The sequence below is a fragment of the Lontra canadensis genome, unplaced genomic scaffold (assembly GCF_010015895.1).
Source record: "Lontra canadensis isolate GAN:19392208 unplaced genomic scaffold, GSC_riverotter_1.0 scaffold206, whole genome shotgun sequence".
Lineage (NCBI taxonomy): Eukaryota > Metazoa > Chordata > Mammalia > Carnivora > Mustelidae > Lontra > Lontra canadensis.
Window position 1 is genome coordinate 178,370 of NW_022631200.1, and position 27,885 is coordinate 206,254.

Sequence of the window (27,885 nt, forward strand, 5' to 3'; positions counted from 1 at the left end):
TCTCACTAACCTGAGATCACAACCTCAGCTGAAACCAAGAGTTGGATGCCTAACCAACTGCGCCACGTAGGCGCCCCTAATTTTTAGTTTCTTTTATTCGGTTTAAAGATTTTATTTATTTGAAAGAGAGAGAATGAGAGAGAGACCATGAGAAGTAAGAGGTCAGACGGAGAAGCAGACTCCTCGCTGAGCAGGGAGCCGGATATGGGACTCAATTCTGGAACTCCAGGATCATGACCTGAGCCGAAGGCAGTTGCTTAACCAACTGAGCCACCCAAGTGCCACCCCCCTTTTTAGTTTCTTAAAGAATTAAATGTGTTAAGAGAAAAATAAATGTCCAGTTATAAACACCAGCAGGTTGTAAGAAATTTTTTAAAAATATGGACAATTTTTTCATCTTCAGATTTATTTCCATCGAAAAGAAAAATCTTCATGCTCAGTGCCTTGCACACCAATGAAATGGTAACTGTCTATATAAAGACAAAGCTATACAAAGAATGTCTTAATTTGCTTTTTGACAGTGAACACAAGTTTAGAACAAACACATGATACAAAGATATTCAAAGTATGGGACTTTAGAAGATTTACAGACCTTTGAGAAAACATTTAGTGTATTTTTCAAATAAAAGTATTAAAATTTTTTGGTTTTTTTTTAAGATTTTATTTATTTATTTGACAGAGACACAGCAAGAGAGGAAACATAAGCAGGGGAGTGGGACAGGGAGAAGCAGGCTTTCTATCAAGCAGGGAGCCCAATGCAGGGCTCGATCCCAGGACCCTGGGACCATGGACCTGAGCAGAAGGCAGCCTCTTAACTGACTGAGCCACCCAGGCACCCCTGTTATTTTATTTTTAATTTCTATACCCAACATGGGGCTTGAATTCATGATCCCAAGATCAAGAATTCATGATCTTCTGACTGAGCCAGCCAGGCACCCTGGTATTATATATATATATATTTTTTAAGATTCACTGTGAGCTACTGGTTTTCAGGAATTTTGGTTTGCCCCTTCTAGTTAGTTGAGGCTGCCATTTTGGCTGATACCCATCATTTCCCATGTTCTTATAAAACCAAATGCATTCACATGAATTTATCAAGGCAAGCAGAAGTAGTCACATTCTTTCCAATATTTAGTATAATTTGGTCACTAGTAAGGCAATTAGGTGTTTTGGATATTCCCACAGAAAAATGAATTTGATTGCTTGTGATCCTGGTACTCTGGCTAATTATTTGGTATGTACACCATCAGAATTTTCCCAGTGTTTATATAGGTATCTTTATATGCATTCTTATTTTTTACTGATAATCTTATATTCAATTAAATAAATTCTAATTTTTTTTAAAAGATCTATTTATTTATTTGACACAGAGAGAGACAGCGAGAGAGGGAACACAAGCTAGGGGAGTGGGAGAGGGAGAAGCAGGCCTCCCACAGAGCAGGGAGCCCGATTCGGGGCTCGATCCCAGGACCCTGGGATCATGACCCAAGCCAAAGGCAGATGCTTAATTGACTGAGCCACCCATCTGTCCCGAGACTTGCACATTTCACTGTTTAATGTATATGGATTCATTTATTTATGTCTATCTGCCCCCGCCCCCTGCCCCGACATTAAGTTCCACAAGGGCATGGTCTTTGTCGATCTACTGCACCGGCAGAATCTAAAAGACCATCTGAGGGACGCCTGGGTGGCTCAGTTGGTTGGACGACTGCCTTCGGCTCAGGTCATGATCCCGGAGTCCCGGGATCGAGTCCCGCATCGGGCTCCCAGCTCCATGGGGAGTCCGCTTCTCCCTCTGACCTTCTCCTCACTCATGCTCTCTCTCACTGCCTCTCTCTCAAATAAAAAAAAAATAAAATAAAATAAAAGACCATCTGGCATATACAAGATCAAAAAGTATTTGCTCATTAAATAACTTTAAAATAACCAGCAGAGCTTAAAAAAAAAAAGTTCCCAATTCTAAAATTTGCTAGAAAAATAAACTTGTAAGAACAGTCAAGGGAATTCTGGAAAAGATGAGTAATGGGAAGAATGTTAGCCCTTCCACCTTACAAAACACTGTTAAGTGCCCAAAGACAAGGCAAAAATTTCCCGAAATGTGCTTTATACCACAAATTATTCCAAGATGTAAATACACCCAGTGCGATTTTATTCAGAGTCCCCAGGCAGAAGCAGATTGATAAAATGCTCACAGCTGACAAGTTGAAGAGTTCTGAAGAATGATGTAGGAGAAGAAACAATGGTAATAAATGCTAATCTAGACTGTTCATTCACAGAATACTATAATCTGCCAAAGAAGGGTTCTGGTAGCGACGCCTGGGTGGCTCAGTTGGTTAAGCAGCTGCCTTCGGCTCAGGTCATGATCCCAGCGTCCTGGGATCGAGTCCCGCATCGGGCTCCTTGCTCGGCAGGGAGCCTGCTTCTGCCTCTGCCTGCCATTCTGTCTGCCTGTGCTTGCTCTCTCTCCCTCTCTCTCTGACAAATAAATAAAATCTTTAAAAAAAAAAATTATTTAAAAGAAGGGTTCTGGTAAATACATACCTCAGGCTTTTGGTTGAGAACCCAAAGAAAGGACTACACCCCAGAACCGATGGCGAACCAGACATAACCCAGCTTTTAGAAGCACTGAGGCCCTGCTTCTAATCATCCCAGCTCCTGACCAGACTAGGCCTGAGCTGATCTCAGCACAGCTACGCGCCGCAGGCAAGAGTAAACCATCTCCATCAAAGTACACAGGAGGAACCTAGATATGCAGTACAAAGTCGGTGTTCAACAAACAAAAAATACCCCACAATGACGGGGTATGTCACTGGGACACAGGAGTAGCTAAAAGAGCTCCTAACGACCAAACCTAGAACCTGAGCAACAAAATAATGTAGTATTTATTATAACCTAAAGTATAAAATAAACATGCATGAGTCCATGCTAGCTAATACAAATAAATGACTGGATAAAGAAATGGTGGATTTAGGCAGAAAATGGGGAGTTACACAAAATAATCAGACATTCTAAAACTAAAAATGTGGGGCGCCTGGGTGGCTCAGTGGGTTAAGCCTCTGCCTTTGGCTCAGGTCATGATCTCGGGGTCCTGGGATCGAGCCCCACACTGGGCTCTCTGCTCAGTGGGGACCCTGCTTCCCCCCCTCTCTCTGCCTGCCTTTCTGCCTACTTGTGACCTCTCTCTTCTGTCAAATAAATAAATAAAATCTTTTCTAAAAAATAATATAAAAAATAAAAAATAAATAAAACTGAAAATGCAATAAATGGAAGCTATGATTCAATGATGGACTTAATAGCAGATTAGAGAATTGAAGAGAATTAGAGCATAAGTAAAATATACATAGAGTAAAAAGGATCTAGACTTTAAAGATTTTATTTATTTATTTGACAGAGACACAGCAAGAGAGGGAACAGAAGCAGAAGGAGGGGGAGAGGGGGAAGCAGGCTTCCTGCTGAGCAGGGAGCCTGATGTGGGGCTGGATCCCAGGACCCTGGGACCACACCCTGCAACCACCTCCCCACTCCGCATGGAGTCTGCTTAAGATTCTCTCTCTCTCCCTCTGCACCTCCCCACCTGCTCGTGCACTCACTCTCTCAAATAAATAAATATTATTTTTTTAAAAACAAACAAACAGAAATACAAGTAAAACTGAATGTAGTCCAAGGCACCTGGGTGGCTCAGTCGGTTTAGCCTCCAACACTTGATTTCAGCTTAGGTCTTGATCTTGGGATCATGGGATCAAGCCCCTAGTTGGGCTCACGCTCAGCAAGGAGTCTCCTTGTTCCTCTCCCTCTGCTCCTCTCCTGGCTTGTACATGCGTATGTGCAAGCACACTCTCTCTCCCCTTCTCTCTCAAATAAATAATAAATAAATAAATAAATATCTTAAAAAAAAAAAAACTGAATGTAGTCCAGCAACAGAATCAAGTATAAGATACAGGGAGCATTCCAAATTAGTTAAGAAAGAGATGAGTTATTCAACAAATACCACTGGGTCAAACGGAGAGGCAAGTGGGAAAACAAGGAACCCTTGACTCACTTAGGACAGATTAAACATTTAATGTAACAACTTAATGTAAATTAAATTTAATGTAACAACTTAATGTAACTTTGGACCTTATCCTCACAGGAAAAAAAAAATGACAAAAATCAAACATAAACTTACCAGAAAACTATGAGAGGTAAAAACAAATCTTTTAGAAGAAAACTGGGTATCTACAGATGCTGGGGTAGACAAGGATTTCTTAAACAGGATCAATAAAAACATAGAAGGGAAAAACCTATCTATGTATGAATAGAATTCCCTGAAAGATATGATTGTCTCCTAAGAACTGGAAGGCAAAAAAATCACTTTTATGTCTTAAATTTCAAATATACATGATATAGATATCATATATGTAATTTGCAAAAATTGACTAGAATAAGGTTTTTTAGCTAAACAAAAAAAAATTTAAGAACTTAAGGACAAAATTAGAGATCTGAACAGAATTCAGCTTGAAGGATGACTCAATGCATTCTAAAAACAGAAGAGGGCCAGCAAATGCACATTTTACTTGGAACCCCACTCACTGGTACCGAGACACCTCTATTCCACATAAGAGAAACCATATCTTTTCCCAGGTGTCAACACTGAACCAAGAGTGAAGTGGAAAGAGGGGACTCAGAGCGGGCTCTGTGCCTCAACACACTCGGTTTCACTTACCCATCAGGCAGCCTGAGTTAGCACGCTCTGGGGAAAGTGGGAACCAGGCCAGTCAAAACCACTGTTAATCCGAGAATTTTCAAAGGAAAAGACGCATTACTAAGTCCTGAAGAGTAAGACTTTTACAGATGAGAATGGAAATAACTAACCTGGGATATGGCTTTAACTAGTTCAACAGTCATTTCCAGCCTTCCTCGCTGGCTTCTCTCCTGGAGAACAGCAGTGTCCTAGAGGACAGGCGTGGAGAGAGAGAAAGGACAGTGAGGAGATGAGGCTTGTTCTCCACTCCCGGAACCATCAGCCTAAAAACTCTGTCCTCCCCTTCTTCCCCCGGCTTTCCTTGCTACCGCTGCCCAAACCACCACAAGAGTCTGGGGACCTACAGCCAGTGAGGACTGTAACCTATGATTCTGTTTCTCTTATGCTCGAGTTCCTAAATTTAATCTTTTTTCCGAAAAGTTGCCATCCCATTCTCGGTCTTATTTTTATCGGTAAACGTGGCTCTTTCCCTCTCTGCATCTCTGCTTCAGGCTTTGACACAATCTACAATTTGAAAATCTTTGCATCGGGCTCCCTGCTCAGCGGGAAGCCTGCTTCTCCCTCTCCCACTCCGCCTGCTTGTGTTCCCTCTCGCTGTGTCTCTGTCAAATAAATAAATAAAATCTTAAAAAAAAAAATCTGACTCCTCAATGCAACAGACGCCAGGGTTATCATTCTCCACCCAATCCCCACAGGCCTGGCCTGCATCTCAGGCTGGGACAACGGACAATGGGGCAACTTAGCATCTGATTCTGCTACCTTCACTCTCATCTGTCTTCAGTCCCTTGGTTCCCCTCCTTTTTGCCACCCAGAACTGAAGGTGTCGCCTGCTCCAGTCGGGGGCTCTAGTCAGTCACCTCCCCCCATTGCTTTTTACTGGAATCCTTGAACTGGGAGCAGGGGGCTCTACTCTAGGGTTCTTACCTCAGCGACACACAACACCGAAAACCAACACACACCAAGAAGCTGGTGCTATTGGTCTTCCAAGTAGTGTCCCCATACACACCCGGCACTCTGGGCCAGCTACAAGCACACGGTGAGACACACAAACACTGACCTAAGATCTCGTCGACCTCCTGACCACAGAGGACATCATCCCAAGCACCCAAAGGAAGCCACATCACACGCAGTCACACTCACCATGGTCTCGGAGGCCCGTACACAAACACACAGGGTAAGACACAAACATCACACACACCCCCAAATTTACTCTCTCACACATAACACGGCTCGCTGCGCCTTCCCCTCTGCCTTGCTCACGTGAGCACACTCCGCGGCCTAACCAGGCTGTACCTGCAAGCCTTCGGGGGACAATCTGCAGTCCCCATGGTCTCTGTCCTGCTCGCTCTGGTCTCACACAAAAGCACGTCTCCAGCTTTCCTGTCTGTCACACAAACAAACACGATGGCCCCTCACACTTCACACTCACACACACACACACGCACGCACGCACATTCTCAGGGTCGTCTGTGGTCGGGATTTCTGTCACACATAGAAACTGCTCAAGAACAAAATCCAACTGAGGAAAATTTAAACATCGAATTGGCTCTACTTGTCAATTCCAGAACAGGGCTGCCGCCCACCCTGCAAGCAGAGGGGCTCCAAGGAGCTGTACGAAACGTTCAGTTTTCTAGAAAGGCGGTGGGGCAAGAAGCCAGCGAAAGAAAGGACAGGACTGTTTCGGGCACAGTAACCTCCCCTTAGCGGGAATGTGAGGGGTCGTGCACAGGTCACCTGGGCTTGCTTTCGGGGATGAAGGCCCACGTGACCTGTGACCTCACTAGAGCCACCCAGAAAATTCTTGACTCGCCAGTTAAAACGCCATTTCCCGGGCAGGCTGCACCGCAGCTGGGATGGGTATTAACTGCCGGTCTGAGGATGTGGCCTCCATGGGGCCAAACTGGGCGGGAGGTTTTCTTTCTCCCACCACACAAACACACCCTGGTCTCTCACCCTGTAGCTGCACCGCACCCGTCTCACACACATCCAATACACAGTGCCCTCTCTCACACCCAGACACCTCATACGACAGACACACCGACTGCAGCCTCGCACACTCACCAACGTGCTCCTAACACCTCACACTATCTCTCACACACACCTGCCACCATCTCTGGCATCTCACGCTCACACAACACACACACCTCCCACTATCCCTGGAGCTCACACTCTTCCACACTCACACCTGCTACCACCTCTGGCATCTCACACTTTATCTCACACATACTCACCTCCCACATCTCTGGCAGCTCACACTCACACACACACCCCCACACGTATGGCATCTGACACTTTCCCTCTCACACACACACACCTCTGACCATCTCTGGCATCTCACACTCTCACTCACACACCAACATGTGGCATTTCATATTTTCTCTCTCACACACACCTCTGCCACATCTCTGGCATCTTACACTCTCCCCCCCCGTCTCTCACACACACACACACACTCACCTCCTACATCTCTGGCATCTCACTTTCTCTCTCACACACTTACCACATTTCTGGCACCTCACACGTTCTCTCTCACATACACACCTCCCACCACCTCTGGCAGCTCACAGTTTCTCACATACACGTCTTCCACATGTCTAGTGTCTCACACTCTCTCATTCTCTCACACACACACCTACCACCATCCCTGGCAGCTCAGACTGTCACACACACGCCCCACATCTCTGGCATGTCACACTCTCTCACACACACACCCTATGCTCAGTCTCTCCCGGAGTCTCGCACCCGCGTTCACCTTCCACGCGCAGGCACACCCCTTCTCTCACTCTCTCTCACACTCCCGCCAGCGTACCCTGGTCCCTCGCTGGCCTCTGGGGTCCAGCCTCGCGCACACGCCCACTCCCCTCACTCGCCCCGCCCAGCCGCCACCCAGCCCCGCCCGCGGCAGTGGCGGCCTCCGCGCGCCCGCCCCTCGGACGGCAAGACCGCGCCGCGCCGCGCGGGCCTCTGGGAAATGTAGTCGGCGCAGGGAGGGCTTGGCGGCGGCGTACGGGTTGGGACTACACCGCCGGGGTCAGGGCGGCCCGCCTAGCCTGCCCAGCCCGGTCCCCGGGCCCCGACCGCCCACCCGCGGGAACAGCCCACCGGCCTCCGCCCGTAAACCACCGCTCTCACCCGAAGGGCCGCCAGGTCCGACGTCCGCGCTCCGAGCGCGCAGGCGGCAAATCTCCCGAGGCAGGCGGGGTAAGGGGGAGGAGCCCTAGGCAAGAAGGGCGGGATGGGGCGTGGCTTGGTCGACGGGGCGTGTCCCTGGGCTGTAGAAAACGGGAGGAGGAACCCAAGCGTGGGAGCGTGCGTGCCAGCGATTGAATAGCACGGTAGTTGGGGGCGTGGCCCAGGGGTCGGGGGCGTGGCGGAGCTGGGCGGGAGTGTGCGCATGCGCCTGGAAAGCGCACTCCGCCTCCCTTCGCCTGGAGACCCGAGCGTCCCTAGTTACCTGTTGGCGGGTGCGGCGAGAAGACCGTGCTGCGGCGTGCTCCCTGGGCGCGCTCAGGTGCAGCTTTTCGTGGCGACGCTGTGTCCGTGTGAGCGTGGAGTGGCTCCGCGTGCGGCCCTCGAGCCTGTCCGTGGGAGCGTGGTTTTCCTCCTTTGCTAAGTTTTGCGACAGGAAGAAGAGCGGTCGGGAACCCCCACCGTGTCCTATCCCCACAGTGACGACAGCAAATTAGTAAATGTCTGTCCTTCCACGCGGGAGCGTCATCAGTATCCTTACTGTTGAGAGGCAGCGAATGAGACGACGCCCCTGCTGCCAGGCCGCGGGGCCCCGACACCGTCCTGACCCCCGGCGGTGGACACGGACCCTGCTATGGGGGACCAAGAAAACTGCAGGATTGGGCCTGCCCTGGAAGGAAAAGTCACGCGGGGGGATACAGCAGGGGGGAAAACAAAACAGACAAAATTCCCTAGGCTCTTGAGATCTGACTTTTAAGTGGACGGAGAACACAAATGAATGAGTAAAATAGTTTATCAAATGGTGGGAAAGGCTTTGGAGAAACAGCAGGGCAGAGGAACAGAGAGTAGAGGAAATTAGAAAGTTTGCTTTGGAGAAATGAATAAATGAGTGAAAATGGAGATAAGATACCATCCATAATCCCACAACTCAGAACTGCTGCTAACACTATGAACGTCAGTAGCCTGTCCCTTAAAACTTATTTTCCTGGGGCGCCTGGGGCTCAGTCAGTGAGGCCTCTGCCTTCAGCTCAGGTCATGATCCCAGGGTCCTGGGATCGAGCCCAGCGCCGGGCTCTCTGCTCAACGGGGAGCCTCCTTCTCCCTTGGCCTCTGCCCCATGCCCTGCTTGTGCTCTCTCTCTCTCAAATAAATAAACTAAATCTTGAAAAAAAAAAAATCATGTATTATCCTTTCACACCCCGGTTGAGATTTCTACACCTAAATAAACAATTTAGAAAAATGGGAGTATGTGGTACATAATCTCCGTAATAGTTTTCTCCATTATATGGTGAACATCTTTCTGTATCAAAAAGCATTCTTGGGGGGCCTGGATGGCTCAGTGGGTTAAGCCTCTGCCTTCGGCTCAGGTCATGATGATCCCAGGGTCCTGGCATCCAGCCCAGCGTCGTCGGGCTCTCTGCTCAGCGGGGAACCTGCTTCCCTTCCTCTCTCTGCCTGCCTCTCTGCCTACTTGTGATCGATCTCTCGCCATCAAAAAAGAAAATCTTTTTTTAAAAAGCGTTCTTCCGTGCATTTTTAAATAATTGCAATGTCAAAATAATTAATTGCCACATGCAATTTGAACAGAAGTGCTGTTGTTGGGCCCAAAATCCTGAATACTGAGCAAATTCTTATGATACTTCTATCTCAAGTCTTGGCCAACTGACCCTCCTGTTGGTGCAGTGTGGATGCCTGTAAGTGCCACTCATTTCTGGGGTCAGAGATGCTCATATTTGTGAGAATATATGAGCCACAGAGGATTGTATACTGTCATTTGTTACTGGAGAGCTACAGAAAGCATTTGGGCGACCCTTCTCTGTTTCAGACTAGCTTTTAAGGGCAAAGGCCATGCGGTCGGGCCTGGCCACGCATAGGTGGCCAATGAGATTGTAACACACACAGGAAACTCCACAGTGATGCTGGGTGACCAATTGAGTTACAATTGACCCTAGTAGACATTTGAACCTTGATTGGGATTGGAGCCCAAAAGGCTCCCAAAGGGCGGGGCCCATACTCCTTGGTAACCAGGGAGACAGTATGCGTCCCCCCACTGATCGGATGTCTCCACCTGGTCTGACCCACCCTCGAATCTGGGCTTTGTTACTTGAAGCTGGTTTCCAGGACTTGTCTCCAAGTAAATCCCCTAGGGGAAGGGGAGCAGGGACAGTTTCTAAATAGGTCCTTACAATATATTTACTCATTCATCTGTTTATTGTCTAACTCTCTTGCTAAAGCATATGTTCCATGTTTGTTTTACTTCTGTTTAGAACACTTCCTGGGACTAAGTGGCTACTCAATAAATAGATGCTGAGTGGATGAATTTTTAAAAATCGGGTTCTAACCCAGGAGAAAGCAGATGTTGACAAAGATGCAGAGAAAGGGGAATCCTCTCGCATTCTTGGTGGGAAAGCAAACTGGTGCAGCTGATGAGGGACCAGAAGGCAAGCTGAGGACAAAGCAGAAGCTGACACCCCACACGCTCCCCACCAAGGGACACATGTGACATTCCTCAAGCTGCCCTAAAGGAAAAACAAACAGTTAACTTACAGACAACACAATCCTGCAAGACGAGTCTCCCTCAGTTTACAAATGTCTTAGCAATCTACAAGAACAAAGCATTTCTATCAATGGCCTAGCTTCCAGAAGGAAATGTAGATACAATTAAATGTCCTTGTAATGTGCAGCCCATTGACAGATACTTGAACCCTGCAGAGTGGAATGTTCCTCCAGGAAACTCCCAAATATCTCCTTGTTAATGAAGATCATTACATATATAGACCACATCTTTATCCATTCTTCAGTTGATGGACATTTGGGCTCTTTCCATAATCTGGCTATTGTTGATAATGCTGCTGTAAACAGCAGGGTCCTTGTCCTCCTTCCCGCTTCAAGGATCAAGGGGCTGCAGATTAGAAGGACATTTAATTATGTCTACATTTCCTTCTGGAAGCTGGATTATGGATAGAAATGCTTTCTTCTTGTAGATTGCTAAGACATTGGTACCAGGAGTGCCTGAGGAATGTCTCATACATCCCATTGTCAGCGGGGGTGGGGTGGGGTGTGGGGGGGTGGTCAGCTTCTGCTTTATCCTCAGCTTGCCTTCTGTTCCCTCATCATATATATATATATATATATATATATATATATACATACATATACATATATGTATGTATATATATACACAATGGAATATTAACTCAGCCATCAAAAGGAAGGAACTCTTGCCACTTGGAACGATGTGGATGGTGCTAAAGTGTATTATGCTAAGTGAAATAAGTCAGATAATCATAATTAATAATCATAAATACCATACGATTTCACTCATGTGGAATTTAAGAAAGAAAATAGACGAGCATTGGGAAAAATAAAAAGAGAGTGGCAAACCGAAAAACAGACTCAACTATAGAGAACAAACAGGGTTGCTGGAGGGGAGGCGGCTGGGGGATGGGCTAAAGCGTGATGGGTGGGATTAAGGAGGGCGAGTGTTGTGACGAGCACTGGGTGTTATATGTAAGTGATGAGTCACTAACGTCTATTCCTGAAACCAATATCACACTACATGTTAACTAGGATTTAAATAAAAACTTGAAACAAAAATAAATAATAAAAAATAAAAATCGATGTGCTCTATGTGTATTTTCTGAATGCCCACGGAGGACCAAGAGAGCTTGTCCCATGCTGAGCTCACCCCATGAAGAGATGATTTTTGTCCCCTCCAGGATGATCTAAAGAAAATAAAATGAACCTCCCCGGGAAAGAAAAAAAAAATGAACGCGTTCGCGAAGAGGAAGCGCTCAGTGGCTGTTTCGCGGTCCAACAGCGCCACCTGCCGGACACCGGCACCACGTACAGCAGCTCCATCCAGAAGCTGAGGTCTCTTGCAAGCAAGCCTGGGGGGGTCTCTCCCTGACATCCCCCTTCCGAGTGCATTTAGACTGAAAGATTAGCAAGCCGGGGGTGCAACAGGTTTTGCTGGCCCAATGAAAATTGTCTATTTAGGGGTGTAGCCAACCTCGCTCTAGTGCCCTCCGTTTTACACGGAGTGGCCGCCGCCCTTTCAGGGAAGTGTTCTCTCTCTCCCTAAAGAGCCACTAGCTCGGTGGGGCTTTGAGTTAGAGGTTCCGCTGAAGTGCCTGGGTGCAATTCGTTGAAGTTTAGCCGAGTGAAAGCGGACGGTGTCTGTCAACGGTGGCAGCTGCCCACACTGGTGCAGGAAGGTTGGGCAGCAGAATGTGAACAGAAGAGCCACTGGCCTTGCCTTAGACAATACTCTGCGGGCCAGACCTTACGAAACACTAAGAATCTGGAGGAGCAGTGACTGACTAACACCCAGACAGGAGGAAAAAAAGGGCAACTCATAATTTAAAAATCACAGGGTGCCTGGGTGGCTCAGTCGGTTAAGCGTCTGCCTTTGACTCAGGTCATGATCCTGGAGCCCTGGTCAGGCTCCCTGCTCAGCGGGGAGCCTGCTTCTCCCTCCGCCCTTCCCCCTTCGTTCGTTCTCTCTCAAATACATAAATAAAATCCTTTTTTAAAAAAAGGGAAGTAAAATTAAATTTAAAAAATAGAAAAATTTTAAAAGGAAAGCAAAAGGTGACATCGTTCTTAAGGGAACAGTCAAAACTAGGCAACCTGGTGTAAGGCGCAAACTCACTGCTTACCCCGCTGTCCCAAACCCTGCAGGAACATGTGCTCCTTTCCCCTTAACAGCTGGGGCTGCAGATTTTCCCTCAAGGAAAATGACTCTGTTTGGCTTGCTGAGGTAACCAAAGGCAGATGTGATTTTTCTTCTTTTTTGGGGGCGGGCGGGGGGGGGGGGCAGGGCCAGCTTGGTTTTTTAAAATTCTGGTAAAATATACATAAAATTTACCATTTTAGCCATTTTTAGGTGTGCAATTCAGGAACACTAAGTACAAACACATACAGCACAACTGAGTTAGGTTTCTCCAAGGAATGCAAGGTGGTTTTAATATTTGAAAACCAAGCAGTATAATTTACCATTTTAACAAAACTCAAAAAATTAGAAACCGTATCATTTCAGTAGATGCAGAAAAGCTTTTCACAGAATGTAACATCCAATCCAGAAAAGACTCTGAACAAACTAAGAAAGAAGGGAACTTACTCGGTGTGATAAAAACCACTTTCAAAACCAGCTATTTCGATACATGATGATAAAAAAAAAAAAACAACTGGATGCTTTTCCCCTAAAATCAGGAGCAAAGCAAAGATGTCTGCCCCCACTTCTACTTACTACCGTACTAGAGGTTTCAGCCAGTGCGATAAGGCTAGGAAAATTAAATGAAACACCCAAGGGGGGGGCAGTAAAATTGCCTTTATTTAAAGAAGACAGGATCATCTGAGGTTGAACAAACTATCTAATGTACCAAAAACAAAACAAACTAGACCAACTGAGTTTAGTGCGATTGCGAGATACAGATGAGACACATGGACATCCATCATATGTCTATAAGAGCAACGAACAACAGGAAATTGGAATTTTAAAAAGACAAATAGTATTGATCTCTGTGTCTGTTTTTGTGCCAATACCATGTTGTCTTGGTGATCAGAGCTTTGTAATTGAGCTTGAAGTCCGGCATTGTGATCCCACTAGCTTTGGTTTTCTTTTTCAACATTCCCCTGGCTAAAAATAGAGCTAACCCATGACCCAACAGTTACAGTACTGGGTATTTACCCCAAAGATACAAATGTAGTGATCTGAAGCGGCACCTGCACCCCAATGTTTATGCAGCAATGTCCACAATACCAAAACTGTAGAAAGAGCCCAGATGAATGGATAAAGATGGGAGATAGACACACACACACACACACACACACACACACACACACACACACCATGGAATATTACTCAGCCATCAGAAAGGATGAATACTTACCATCTACAATGATGTGGATGGAACTGGAGGGGATTATCCTGAGCAAAATAAGTCATCAGAGAAAGATAATTATCTTGTGGTTTCACTCATATGTGGAATATAAGAAACAGGGAAGAGGGTCACAGGGGAAGGGAGGGAAAGTGGAATGGGAAGTCATCAGAGAGGGAGACAAACCATGGGAGACTCTTAACTCTAGGACACAAACTGAGGGTTGCTGGAGGGGAAGTGGGTGAGGGCATGGGGAATTTGGTGACAGGCATTAAGGAGGGCACGTGATGCGATGAGCACTGGGTGTTATCTGACGAATTACTGAACTCTACATCTGAAACTAATGAGAGTTAACATAGATAATATGCTGGCTAATTGAATTTAAATTAAATTAAAATTTAACTTAATTTAATGAATTTAAATTAAAATTAAAAAATAAAAAATAAAAAAATTAAAAAATAATAAAAAATAAAAATGCATGAACCTCATGTATAGTAGAAATATACTTTATATTTAAATAGATATGTATAATAAATATATATGCTATATATTTAAATAGAAATATGCCCTGTTTTCTGAGTGAAAAAAAAAAGACAAATAGAATTTAAAAAATATGAAATGTCTAGGGAATAATGTGATAAAGGCTATGCAAGATCTATTAACTGAAAACTACAAAACACTGTTTAGAGAAATAAAAGGCCTGGCAAGTTACGTTTTGCACTCTTGGGAGTTCTGATCTACCTTGTGAGGAATCCAGCTAGTCCGCTGGACCACGGGAGGTCAGCGAGGGGCTCTGGGACTTCACGGACAGGCCGCAGCAGCAGCTGATGGTGGAAACGAAGGCCCCATAATTACGACCTCAGCCCCTCCGGCTTGGGGTCAGACGTGAGTGAAGAAGCCATCTTCCTGGTGGGAGCCACGTAGGCCAAAGGGGAGATACCCATCCCCCCAAGTACAATATGAATGCTTCATTCACAGAATCATGAGAAATTTATTTAAAAAATGGTTCCTGGGGCACCTGGGTGGCTCAGTGGGTTAAGGCCTCTGCCCTCGGCTCAGGTCCTGGGATCGAGCCCCACATCAGGCTCTCTGTTTGGCGGGGAGCCTGCTTCCTCCTCTCTCTCTGCCTGCCTCTCTGCCTACTTGTGATCTCTGTCTGTCAAATAAATAAATAAAATCTTAAAAAAAAAAAATGGTTCCTGCTCTGGCTCCTGTGGTTTGGGGCAGTCTGGTAAGGAGCAATAAATGATCAAGACAGCATGATTCTGGAAACCACAGAAGGGCCGTTATTTCCCTCATCTGCCTCCATCGCAAAAGCTTAGTGAACTCCAACACGCAAAACACCTTCTTCTGCTGTGTCAACCCAGTGAGGTCAAAGTGCTCCATGGCTCCAGAAATATGTATATTCACATTTTTCGAGATGTTATTTTTAAAATTTTAAAATCACCTTTTATTGCTATTTTTAAAAATCGGGTTAAATGAGTATATACACACAGATTATCAGTTCTACAAATGTCACGCTCCCACATACTAAGTGAAAGAGGTGAGGGGGTAAAATGAATCTGTTTTAAATCTGTTTAAAAATGAATCTTCTTTTTTTAAGACTTTATTTATTTGACAGAGAGAGACACAGCGAGAGAGGGAACAGAAGCAGAGGGAGTGGAAGAGGGAGAAGCAGGCTTCCCGCTGAGCAGGGAGCCCGATGCGGGGCTCGATCCCGGGACCCTGGGATCATGACCCGAGCCGAAGGCAGACGCCTAACAACTGAGCCACCCAGGCGCCCCAAAACTGAATCTGTTTTAAATCAAAATATGAAAATTAGCTCTTTGAGTTATGAGATTACTGATGATCTTTGTTCTCTTCCATTACATACTTGTCAAAGTTCTCGCCAATATATAGCACTATATAAAAAGAATTGAAATTGGGACATGGGAGCTTCCCCCCGACCAGGGCAAAAACAGTAGAGATTCCCCATTTCTTACACTTGGTCATGAGGCTGAATCTCACATATTTAAGAACACTTTAGCATGAATGAGTGCATTACCTTAAATTTTTAAAAATGTTTATATATGCAGCAAAAAGGGCAGAAATCCTAAGTGTACAGCTTGACGAATTTTCACAAGACAATCTACCCATGTAGGCAGCACCCTGAATAAACACAGAACCTTACCAGCGCCCTTCAAATGTTCCTGCTCCCCCTTCCAGACACCATCACCTCCCCAAGTGTAACCGCTATCACTGTGGTTCTCAATCACAGTGATTTTGCTCACACACCCTCAGGATACATCTGGCAACCTCTGGAGACATTTCCAGTTGTCACACTGGGAGAAGAGGGGCACTCTGGCCTCCAGTGATTAGAACCCGGGGGCTACAACACATAGGGCGGCCCCTCCCCCATATCCTGGCCAATATAGTATTATTTGTCCAGAATTACAATGTGTCAAGACTGAGAAACCTCAATCTACAGTATCATCGTTTTGTGTCCACAAGAGATCATGTACAAGAACGTTCAGGGCACCTGGGAGGCTCCGTTGGTTAAGTGTCTGACTTCCGCTCAGGTCGCAATCTTGGTTTCCCAAGATCAGGCTCCACGTTGGCCTTCCTGCTTCTCCCTTACCTTCTCCCTCTGTCCCTCCCCCCACAGGTGCGTGCTCTTTCTCTCTCAAATAAGTAAAATCTTTAAAAAAATGTTCACAAAACTTTATAATTAAAACATCCAGGAACAATCCAAATGTCTCCCAGCAGGAGGATGGATAAACAAATTGTAGTATATTAGCAGGACATAGCAGTGTCTGAAAGACGTATCAGTCTCTCAAAATATTGAGGAAAGCCAGACCAACAAAACCAACAAAAAAGCCCACCATGCTTGTTCCCACATAGAAGAAAAAACAACAAAGTGGTCTTCTCTGAGGCTGGAGGTATGAGAGCGACGGGATTGTATTCGTTACATGGGAGAAATCAATGGCCGACATACGTGAAACCCATGTAGAAGCCGCCCTACCCGAGCAGGTCCTGCGGTCAGAGGGCTCTCAAGAACTGCCACTCACTATGAAAGTGCCTTTTAAGTCTCCCAGTGTTGCCTCACGCAAAGGCCCCCAATCCACTCCAGCACCATAATGCATCAAACTCTTTCACGTCCTGTCAGGAGAGTATGGAAACAGATTTGTCATGTCACTAGACATCCCATATATTACAGTACATGTCTATACCAGTCACTCCAGAAACTGTAGTGACCTCTCCTTATTTAATCCATGTCGATATTTTGATAATCCACAAGCCTGATCTACTCTCGTGGGATGGGAAGTCCTAGGGAATTCTTGTATTGGTCAGGAGTGTCACTCATATTTTCCCTATTATCCCTCCCCAAGTCAAAGTCTGGGCATTATTATAACTAGATTCCGGATCCCAGCTGGGCAAACGATGAGATGGACTAGGAGAGATGGGGCTCCTCCATGAGGACCAGTTACACACTGCGGCAGAAAGCTCTTCAGGCCCTCTGAATATTGACAGATGTACTTTTTCCAGTAATAATGATCTCAGTCTTTGTCCCTGAATGCTCTCAACATCACACAAGCCACCAGGCATAGGGAATCTGAATTACTAGTGCAGATAGGACCACTGTCTGAACGTGACTGACAGTAATCAGTCCTAAGGCATACAGCAATAGAACCTTCCAACAGATCTGCATAAAAACTGGAGGTCAAGTCAATGAATTCAGAAAGGCCTTCCATTCATTTAGTCATCTATTTGATAAATATCTACTAATAACCTACAATGCCTAAGGCACCTAAGGACTTGGGAAAATGCTTGTCCTCATGGAGATTACATTCTGACACCAAGAGATACACAAACAAATATTAAATGGTTTAATGAGTAAAATAAGTGTTAGAAAAATAATGCAGGAAGGGAAGCAGGACACACTTCTTGACAGAGTTGGATGTAACATCTAACTTTTACTGGGAGAGTAAAACTCAGGTCTTGACTTTCATAAGCCCAGTGAGTTTGCAGACCTTTCCCCTGACTTGAATGTATTGACTCAATTTGTCCTTGAAATCACCTGTTCATTTTTATTTTTAAAGATTTATTTATGTATTTATTTGACAGAGATCACAAGTACGCAGAGAGGCAGGCAGAGAGAAAGGGGGAAGCAGGCTCCCTGCTGAGCAGAGAGCCCAATGCGTGGGCTCGATCCCGGAACCCTGGGATCATGACCTGAGCCGAAGGCAGAAGCTTTAACCCACTGAGACACCCAGGCACCCCCTCATTCCCTTCTTGATGTTAACACTAATCAATGTTCATTTTCTTGTACCACTTTGCACACTATACTGTATAGAACTGTACACGCAATTTGAACTCTGTAAAATCTAATTCTCTGTCCTTTGCAAAAAATTTAAATTAGGTTACCACTTGAATTTTTTTTTTTTAGATTTTATTTATTGGAGAGAGTGAGCACGAGTGCAGTGAGGCAGAAGGGGAGAGAGAGAGTAAACCCAAGCAGACACCGCGCTGAATGTGGAGCCTGATGCGGGACCGGATCTCAGGACCCTGAGATCAGACCTGAGCCAAAACCAAGAGTCAGATGCACTGCAGATGCACTGCACCACCAGGTGTCCTACCACTTTGCATTTCGAGTCCTGTCATTAAGAAAAAGTAAGGCAACGTCATGATACTGAACTGATGAGGCTGAGGGTGTTACGTAGGAACTTGCTTATCTATTTTCATGGCACCTGAGGCAACGTCTGAGAAAGGTCTGAGGAGGAAAGTCAGCACTAGACCACAAGACGTGCTGGGTTTCACCTGGGCCTCACTTACAGTCGTCTGAGGCCCCATGGATTTAGAATGTACCCATCCCTGCGAACTCTCACTGCAGAAATACTGCTATTAGTACAGCACTTAGAGTAGCATAAGGGCCTGGAAGAATCCTTAGTGCACATGGGCACGCGTTTGGAAGTCCGCTCTAAGAACTCTACTCCGGAGGCAGGCTTGTAAGTGGGACCATGTGGGAGGCCACCATAAGGCTTGAGACGAGGACCAAACCAGGCCCTGACTTGTGCCTCCTTTAAAGGCTGAATGGCTGAACAAAAGGTTTAGGTCGATGAAGTCGAGTAGCCCTGAGAAAGGGTCTGGGCTAGGTGTTGTGAGCTCGCCTACGTGACTTCCCACGTTTTTGCTAGTCAGATAGAGGCGATTTGGCCGGGGTCAGAAATTCTTGGCTGGTCCTTGCTGCCCTTGCACAGGCCATAGACTACACCATTGTAAGACTGTGCTGTGCTTACATAAACTATGTCTTGAGTGGCCTTGAAGTTAGTATATCTGGCGCTAGAGGGTCTGCTATTGGTGCTTGGGAGATAGATAATGGGAAAGCTTGAAGGGTTTTCTGTGCAGGTTGCAAGCTCTTTCGTAATCAGTTAAAAATAGATACCTTTTTGTAGTTGTTTCTGTTAGCCATATAATGCCTTGCTGCCTTGAATAAACTCAGCACTATTGGACATCCTCCTTGGTGCTCCTCCTGCCCCCATCTCTTTGTCTCTTAATTTCTTTTCACCATCCTCTTACCCTCACGTTCCTGATCGATTTGTCACGCTGGCCGCGACAGGATCAGAAGTCATGGAGATCATCAGTGCGTGTCCTGCAACAGCAAAAACTGAGCACCAAGCAACCCAGGTGTTCACCAACAGAGGAATGGGGACAACAGCTGGCCCATGTGCACAGGGTGGTTATGCTGTGGAGGAGGAGAACCTCGTTTAATGTAGACGTAAATCTCAAAATCAGTCTGAGATGAGAGTCATGAAGACTCCAGAGTGCGATTCACTTTCAAGTTCAAAACCAGAACATTTCATTTAGGATTCCATCAACGTGAGAAAACAACGAAAAGCCATAGAACGATAACCTAACTCTGCAAATTATTTACCTGAGGTACTGAGGATAATAGAGACATGGCTTTTCAAGGACACTGGTGGCCTCTGAGGTACTGGCAATATTCTTCTTGTTAGCTTGGTTGGTGAGTTCATTCACTCTTCTCTAAAACAATACATGTAATTTACAAATGTTGTCACATACGCAGTTGAGAGAAATTCAAGGAAAAAAAGCCATGTGTGTTCAGTTTAGGAATATTTATCCCTACCATCTCTGTGACTCCTCTTACAGCCGGCCCTGGGGATGCTCTTGTGTCAGCCTCCGCCTCGCTCTATTCTTGCTCTGGGGCCATAAAAACAGTGACAAGATCTCTAAAACTCAGCGACTGTAGGATGTGTGGGAGAAAATTCAGGTGACACCATGGTCGGGTAATCCAAACCTACATCTGGAACCATGTCTGGGCACCATTTTTAGGAAGCAAAGCATCAAGTAGTAGCTGCTGGTTCTTCCATGTTGTATGAGGTCTAATGTTCTCCATTTGAGGGGGGCGCTCCAATGTGGCTGAATGAGGTAGGATACAGCGTCTTTCCTGTTAGGACAGAAGCAAAAGCCAAGAGATCTCCCTGCCTACTCTTTGGCAGTTAGGGCACAAGCACTGTGATCTTGGCTTCAAAGTACTTAACGAGACGTGACAGAGACTGAGGACCAGTGCAGTTTCATTTGTAGAGCACTACTGCTCACTACTGAGGGCACCGTGAAGGCCTCGTGTGGGAGGAGGCGGCCAGAGCTGGCCAGGTCATGGGGTAGAGGTCTCACTTTCCACTCTTTTTTTTTAAATTTATTTATTTGACAGAGAAAGATCACAGGTAGGCAGAGAGGCAGGCAGAGAGAGAGAGAGAGAGGAGGAAGCAGGTTCTCCGCTGAGCAGAGAGCCCAATGCGGGACTCCATCCCAGGACCCTGAGATCATGACCTGAGCCGAAGGCAGTGGCTTAACCCACTGAGCCACCCAGGCACCCCTCACTTTCCACTCTTAAACCAGATTTCCTTTGTCCTCTCCACTTTCACAACTGGGTTCCTTGCTATTCTGTCCATACAATGAGAACTTGGGCCATTGTATAAACTGCTTTTTAAGAGAATTGGCATCATTTCTGCTACCTGTTACCAAGATCTTAATTGATTGTTACCTAACGAGAATGTGCACACTTCCGAGTCCCGTCAGCTTTCACTAACATTCCTCGCCATGAATTCGCTGATGGCGTGTAAGCTGTGACCTGCACCTGAAGGGCTTCCCACATTCGGGGCAATCAAAGGGCTTTTCGCCAGTATGAATCCTCTTATGCTGACAAAGCGATGAGGAAGTATTAAAGGCCTTGCCGCATGTGTGGCATCCGAACGGCTTCACCCCACTATGCGTCCTATGGTGTGTGACAAGTGAAGAGTGGTTACTGAAAGTTTTCCCACACACGTGACATTCGTAAGGTCTCTCCCCTGTATGAGTCCTCCTATGAATGACGAAATGGGACCTATAGGAAAAGGCTTTGCCACATTCCTTACACTCATAGGGTTTCTCGCCAGTATGAATTCTCCTGTGAAGCGTAAGTTGCATGACACGGCAAAAGGTCTTTGTGCAGTCCTCACAGTGATACGGTTTTTCTCCAGTGTGAATTCTCTGATGCTCAATGAGGGAAGAGAGGCGTACGAAGGACTTCTTACACTTAGTACATGTGTAGGGTTTTTCTCCGGAATGAATTTTCTGATGTCTAATGAGCTGTGCACTTTGAGCGAAGGCCCTGCCACAGTCCTTACATTTGTAGGGTTTCTCCCCACTGTGAATCCTCTGGTGATCGATCAGAGCTGAGGAACGGCTAAAGGCCTTTCCACATTCACGGCACTCGTGGGACTTCTCTCTAGTATGTGTACTCTGATGCTGAGCGAGATGGGCAATCTGGCTGAAGGTCTTCTGACATTCCTTACACTCATATGGTCTCTCGCCTGTGTGAACTCTCTCGTGCTGGTTAAGGTGTGCCCTCTGATTGAAAGTTTTACTACATTCATTACATCTAAAGGGTCTCTCTCCTGTGTGGATTCTTTGATGCTGAATGAGAGTTGATCGACGGCAAAAGGATTTCCCACACTCGTGGCACCGGCAGTGCTCCTCCTTAAGGATCTTCTGAGGGACAAAAAGGTGTGTGTTGGTACAGGAAGTTTTTGCGTATTCTTCACATGTGCTGCTTGTTCGTCTCGTCACCATTTCATGTTGAAATGTTTCCTCTTTTATACTTTTCCTGAGAGATAATTCCTTGTGCTCCCACACTGATTCACTCTCTGAAAAGGAACATATAGGTATATTAATATAAGTAAACATACACACTCCCACTGTTGACAATCTCGGCTTAAAGACTCTAGTATTTAAAGATATAGATGGACAAGGATGTTGACTGTCATACTATTTGGCAAAAAGCTGGAAACAACCATTAAAAGTGTCTATTTGAGTTGACATTATGTCCAAATAGTCTGGCTCATTTATGAAACTATTAAAAATAATGAGTTTCGGCTATATTGACTGGAAGAGATAAAGCTGACTGAAACGACCAAGTCGAAGAGTAACAAGTGTAGAAAGAGATCTATTCTGTAAGAGCAAGAAATAATAAGATCCTCCCTGAGGGGTGTGTGTGTGTGTGTGTGTGTGTGTGTGTGTTGTGTGTTAGCATGGATAAAAATGTGAAGGTACACCTACTATATTATTACCATTGGTCCTCTAGGATAGCGAGAATGAAAACACAAGGAGATAATGAATTTTTTCTTTTTACAGCATGTCACTGAATACTTAACAAATAAAATAAATCCATTTTTCTAAGTTTAGAAGGTTTTTGTTGTCACATGCTCTAACTAGCCATCACTCACCCAATCCAATCATTTCAACAACGAAACACCGATGACACAAGAAAGTGCATAACCATGAGCAATTTGAGAGGCAGGGCAGGAGGTCGTGGTGGGTAGGGAGAGAAAAAGTGAAACAAGATAGGATTGGGAGGGAAACAAAACATAATAGACTCTTAATCTCATGAAATTAACTGAGGGTTACTGGGGGGTGGGGGGGTAGGGACAGGGTGGCCGGGTTATGGACATTACAGAGGGTACGTACTATGTGAATGCTATGAATTTTGTAAGACTGATGATTCACAGACCTGTACCCTGGGGCAAATAATACATTATATGTTAATTTTTAAAAAACTTAGAATATTAAAAAAAAGAAAGTACATATCCAAGCGGTACAGATAATGACTGATACAAAATTTCAGAGATACGCAGATATTTGGAGGTAGGACTTTTTAAGATTTTATTTCTTTATTAGAGAGATAGAGAGAGACCACAAGTAGGCAGAGCAGCAGGAAGAGGGAGAGGGAGAAGTAGGCTCCCCGCTGAACAGGGAGCCCGATGTGGGGCTCGATCCCAGGACCCTAGAATCACGACCTGAGCTGAAGGCAGAGGCTTAACCCACTGGGCCACGCAGGCATCCCTGGAGGTAGGACTTTTTTTTTTTTTTCTTAAGATTTTTTACTTTTTGAGAGAGAGTGAAAGAGAAAGAGCAGGAGCAGTGGGAGGGGTAGAGGGAGATGGAGAAGCAGACTCCCTGTTGAGCAGGGAGCCCAATTCAGGACTTGATCTAGGGACCTCAGGATCATGACCTGAGCTGAAGGCAGAGGCTTTAACCCACCGAGCCACCAGGTGCCCCATGACTGGTATTCTTATTAAAAAGAGATTACAGGGGCACCTGGGTGGCTCAGTGGGTTAAAGCCTCTGCCTTTGGCTCAGGTCATGATCTCAGGGTCCTGGGATCGAGCCCCGAATTGGGCTCTCTGCTCGGCAGGGAGCCTGCTTCCCCCTCTCCCTCTGCCTGCCTCTCTGCCTACTTGTGATTTCTGTCTGTCAAATAAATAAATAAAATATTTACCAAAAAAAAAAAAAAAAAGAAGAGATTACAACACTGACACACATAGAGGAAAGACCACGGGAAGACACAGGAAGGGGATGGCCAACTACAAACCAAGGAGAGAGACCTTAACAGAATCCAACCCTGCTGACACCTTGATCTCAGACTTCCAGCCCGAGGTAATAAATTTCTGTATTTACACCATCCAGTCTAGGAGGCTTTATTATGGCAGCCCAAGCAGACTGACCCAAGGGTCTTGGCCCAGCAATGACGTCAATTCTCCTGCTCTCTAACAGCATGATCTGAAGACTCTGGACTGTCCGATCACTGTGTAGAACACCGCACTGGTCCACTATATTGATGACATCACGTTCACAAGAAATGAACACCACAAAGTGGCAAGTGATCCAGGTGACCTGGTAAGACTCATGTGCTCCAGGAGGCGGCAGACAAACTGTATGAAGACTCAGGGATCTGGCACGAAGAGAAGATTTTAGGGATCCTGTGCAGAGGGAGAGGGAGCCTGACTCGGGCCTTGATCTCAGGATCTGGGATCATGACCTGAGCCAAAGGCAGACGCTTCACTGACTGAGCCACCCAGGTGCCCCCCGCCCCAAATTCGGATGTTGAAATCCTAATTCTCAGTGGGGCAGTATTTGGAGGTGGGCCTTCGGGAGGTGATCAGGTCATCAGGGTGGATCCCTCATGAATGAGATCAGTGCCCTTGTAAAAGACTCCAGAGAGTTCCCTCTCCCTTTCCTTCACGTGAGGACACAGTCAGAAGATGGATGTCTGTGAACTAGGAGGCAGGACCTCACCCAACAATGAATCTACCAGTGCCTTGATCGTCCACTTCCCAGCCTCCAGAACTATGAGAAGCAAATGCTCGTTGAGGTATCTGGGTAGCACAGTTAGTTAAGCATCAGACTCTTGGTTTTGGCTCAGGTCGTGATCTCAGCATCATGAAACTGAGCCCCACATCAGGCTCTTTGCTTAGAGGAGAGTCTGCTTAAGAATCTCTCTCCGTGGGGCGCCTGGGTGGCTCAGCGGGTTAAAGCCTCTGCCTTCAGCTCAGGTCGTGATCCCAGGGTCCTGGGATAGAGCCCCGCATCGGGCTTTCTGCTCAGCGGGGAGCCTGCTTCCCCTGCCGCCTCTCTGCCTGCCTCTCTGCCTACTTGTGATCTCCGTCTGTCAAATAAATAAATACAATAAACTCTTAAAAAAAAAACAAAAAAAGAGGGACGCCTGGGTGGCTCAGTTGGTTAAGCAGCTGCCTTCGGCTCAGGTCATGATCCCAGCGTCTTGGGATCGAGTCCCGCATCGGGCTCCTTGCTCGGCGGGGAGCCTGCTTCTCCCTCTGCCTCTGCCTGCCATTCTGTCTGCCTGTGCTTGCTCTCTCTCCCTCTCTCTCTCTGACAAATAAATAAAATCTTTAAAAAAAAAAAAAAAAAAAAAAAAAAAACAAAAAAAGAATCTCTCTCCCTCTCCCACTGCCCCTTCCCACCACACTTGGGCACGCTCTCTCTTTCTCTAAAATAAATAAATAAGTCTTTTAAAAACAAGAGAGAAGCAAGTGCTTGCTCAATCTGTGGCATTTCTGTTAAAGCAGCTCAAACAGACTAAGGAAGACATCAAATGCTTATGTTTACGTGGGCCAAAGCTGCCAACACTAACCAGGCAGTGTCCACATCACCAGCTCGCAGGTGGGTAGACCAGCAGCATCTTCCATGAGATGTAAGAGGTGCATTCGGGATTGGGTAAGAACAGGTCTAGAGGGTACAGGGAAGCCACACAGGTTAAGTGGCCAGATCCCCCAGACCATCTACTAGTGACATGTGAACCCTTGGCCACTCCAAAGCCTGTACAGTCATCATCCTGTTTAACATTCTCTAACCTTGGGGCACCTGGGTGACTCGGTTGTTAAGTGTCTGCCTTTGGCTCAGGTCATGATCCCGGGATCCTGGGATTGAGCTCCGCATTGGGGTCCCTGCTCCTCCCTCTCCCACTCCCCTTGCTTGTGTTCCCTCTCTGTGTGTGTGTCTCTCTCTCTCAAATAAATAAAATCTTAAAAAAAAATTCTCTAACCTTGCCTCCTACTTTGCCAAGGCGTTTAAGAACATCTTGTAATTCCCTTTATTAAATAGTAAATTCCTTGGTTGGGCTATACTCTCTTAGAGAAAACCCCCACTCTTGGCCATAATTAAAGATCGAATATGTTTATTCATGGAATAGCTTTTTTTTAAATTTCTTTAAAGATTTTATTTATTTGACAGAGAGAGAGAGGTCACAAGTAAGCAGAGAGAGGGGGAAGCAGACTCCCTGCTGAGCAGAGAGCCCGATGTGGGGCTTGATCCCAGGACCCTGAGATCATGACCTGAGCTGAAGGCAGAGGCTTAACCCACTGAGCCACCCAGGCGCCCCATGTTCACCAAATAGCTCTTGGATGGATACATTTATCCAGTTACTTAGAGGACAGAATGAGTATTTTTTGCATAAAGAAAACAGAAGCCCTAGGGTGCCTGGGTGGCTCAGTGGGTTAAGCCTCTGCTTTCGGCTCAGGTCATGATCTCAGGGTCCTGGGATCGAGCCCTGCATCAGGCTCTCTGCTCAGCAGGGAGCCTGCTTCCCCCTCTCTCTCTGCCTGCCTCTCTGCCTACCTGTGATCTTTCTGTCAAATAAATAAATAAAATCTTAAAAAAAAAAAAAGAAAAAAAAGAAAACAGAAGCCCTGACGAATGTTTTCAAAAGAACAGCCATATGAATGAAAAGAAAAAAAGCAGGAAGATGAGCCAGTGAGGAATCACCTGGAGAGCGAAGACAGGAAGTGGATCATTAACTGCGGGAGCGAGGGGAAACTCACTTCCATCTGGAGGCTGGAAGGAATTATTTTAAAAGACAGATGAAAGCCAGATCCACTCTGGAGCTGAACTAAAGGGCCCTCTGAAGGGAGGTGTCCAAACACCTCAAGGTTGCTGGCAGAGCAGCCAGGCCTTATGCATGTGTTGCCTCCCCCTGCTTGGTTCCCGACTCATCTGCTCATGGAGATCTTGCCTCCTTGCTTCTCATCCCCCACACCTGTTTCCCTTGCTACAGTAGGAAAACTACATCAGGCTTAGAGACAGAAATGCCTGGGCAAAGAAAAAGAGACAGCAAACGGCCATGCCATTATTACCTGAGAATTGAGCCCCGCTACCACAAGCCCTCAGGAAGAAAAGCCCTTATGAAAACGGCCAAGCAAAGTTTAAAGGTTTCCTGAAAGATGAGAACGAGAGAGTTGCCCACTTCTCACTGCTCTTTATGGGACATGGAACAAAAAAATAAAGCAAAGACCACAGTAGTTCCCCCAGAGAATTCTACTGGAAGGAAGAAGATCCACCAGAGACCAGACGCTGAGTTCAAGGCTCGATGCACTTACCCAGCCAGACCAGGTTCTGATAATTCTCCGACATCACCGCCGTGTACAATTTTCTCTGAGCAGGGTTCAGGAATCGCCATTCTTCTTGGGAAAAGTTGATGGCCACATCTTGGAACGTTACTGATCGCTGAAATTCCAAACACTTTCTTACTCACAAGGTCTTGGAGAAAAGGGCTAGATCTTGGCGGAAAGACTTGCACGTGTGGGTGTTGTGGCGTGTCCGACAGGATCCAGATCTTTTTTGGACAAGTATACGTACATACGTCTAGAGAGTAAAAACCAGCTCTTTGGATAGAAATAAGTATACTATATTTTCCACCAATATGTTAAAACTGGTTATAGGAGTTTGGATTTCTCCTTTTGTAAGAGTATTTCACAATTTTCTAGAATACTGGGAAACAGACTTCCCTAAATCTGTATGTGTGAAATAGAAAAGCTGTTCTCCAACTAGTACGGAAACAAGGGAAAATCTCACTTCTTTTTAAAATTTGCCCTTGGACATGGAATTAAAGTTTGGGGCACCTAAAAATCTGCACTATTCACAAGGCTCTCCATTTCAGTAATGACTTTATTCTTCTCATTTCCCAGCCACTTTGCTAACTCTACCTCTTTCATGGCGCATAGCTGTGTTTTAGCCCCATCTGCAATCCTGAGGACAAGTCAGTTGGACTCAAGTTCACACATACTGACAACAGTCTCACCACAGGAAAGGAAAAATGAAATCCTAACTCACCAGTGATGTGCCTTTTAGAAGTCCAGTGGTTACCTTCCCCTTCATGGAGCCCCTCTCTTGAAGACCGGAGTCCTGTGGATGCAGAGCTGAGGACAAGGGAACCAAAAAATAAAACAAAACAAAAGGCTAAACT

At 45.9% G+C, this 27,885-nt stretch overlaps 1 protein-coding gene and 1 long non-coding RNA gene across 2 annotated transcripts in view; both read right to left on the minus strand.

Annotated features, from left to right (window-relative positions):
* Positions 1–20,864: 20,864 nt before the first annotated feature.
* LOC116861764 (zinc finger protein 582-like) overlaps positions 20,865–27,885 on the minus strand; it is a 44,888-nt gene continuing 37,867 nt past the window's right edge. The window contains exon 6 of the mRNA XM_032848561.1: positions 20,865–21,804. Coding sequence (XP_032704452.1) covers positions 20,896–21,804 — 909 coding nt within the window. The 3' untranslated portion in view covers positions 20,865–20,895. The remainder of the gene's footprint in view (positions 21,805–27,885) is intronic.
* On the minus strand, positions 21,985–27,786 carry LOC116861776. The gene is made up of 3 exons (XR_004381538.1): positions 27,753–27,786; positions 27,020–27,146; positions 21,985–21,995 (listed from the first exon to the last, which is right to left on the minus strand). It is a non-coding gene; the product is annotated as an uncharacterized LOC116861776 (long non-coding RNA).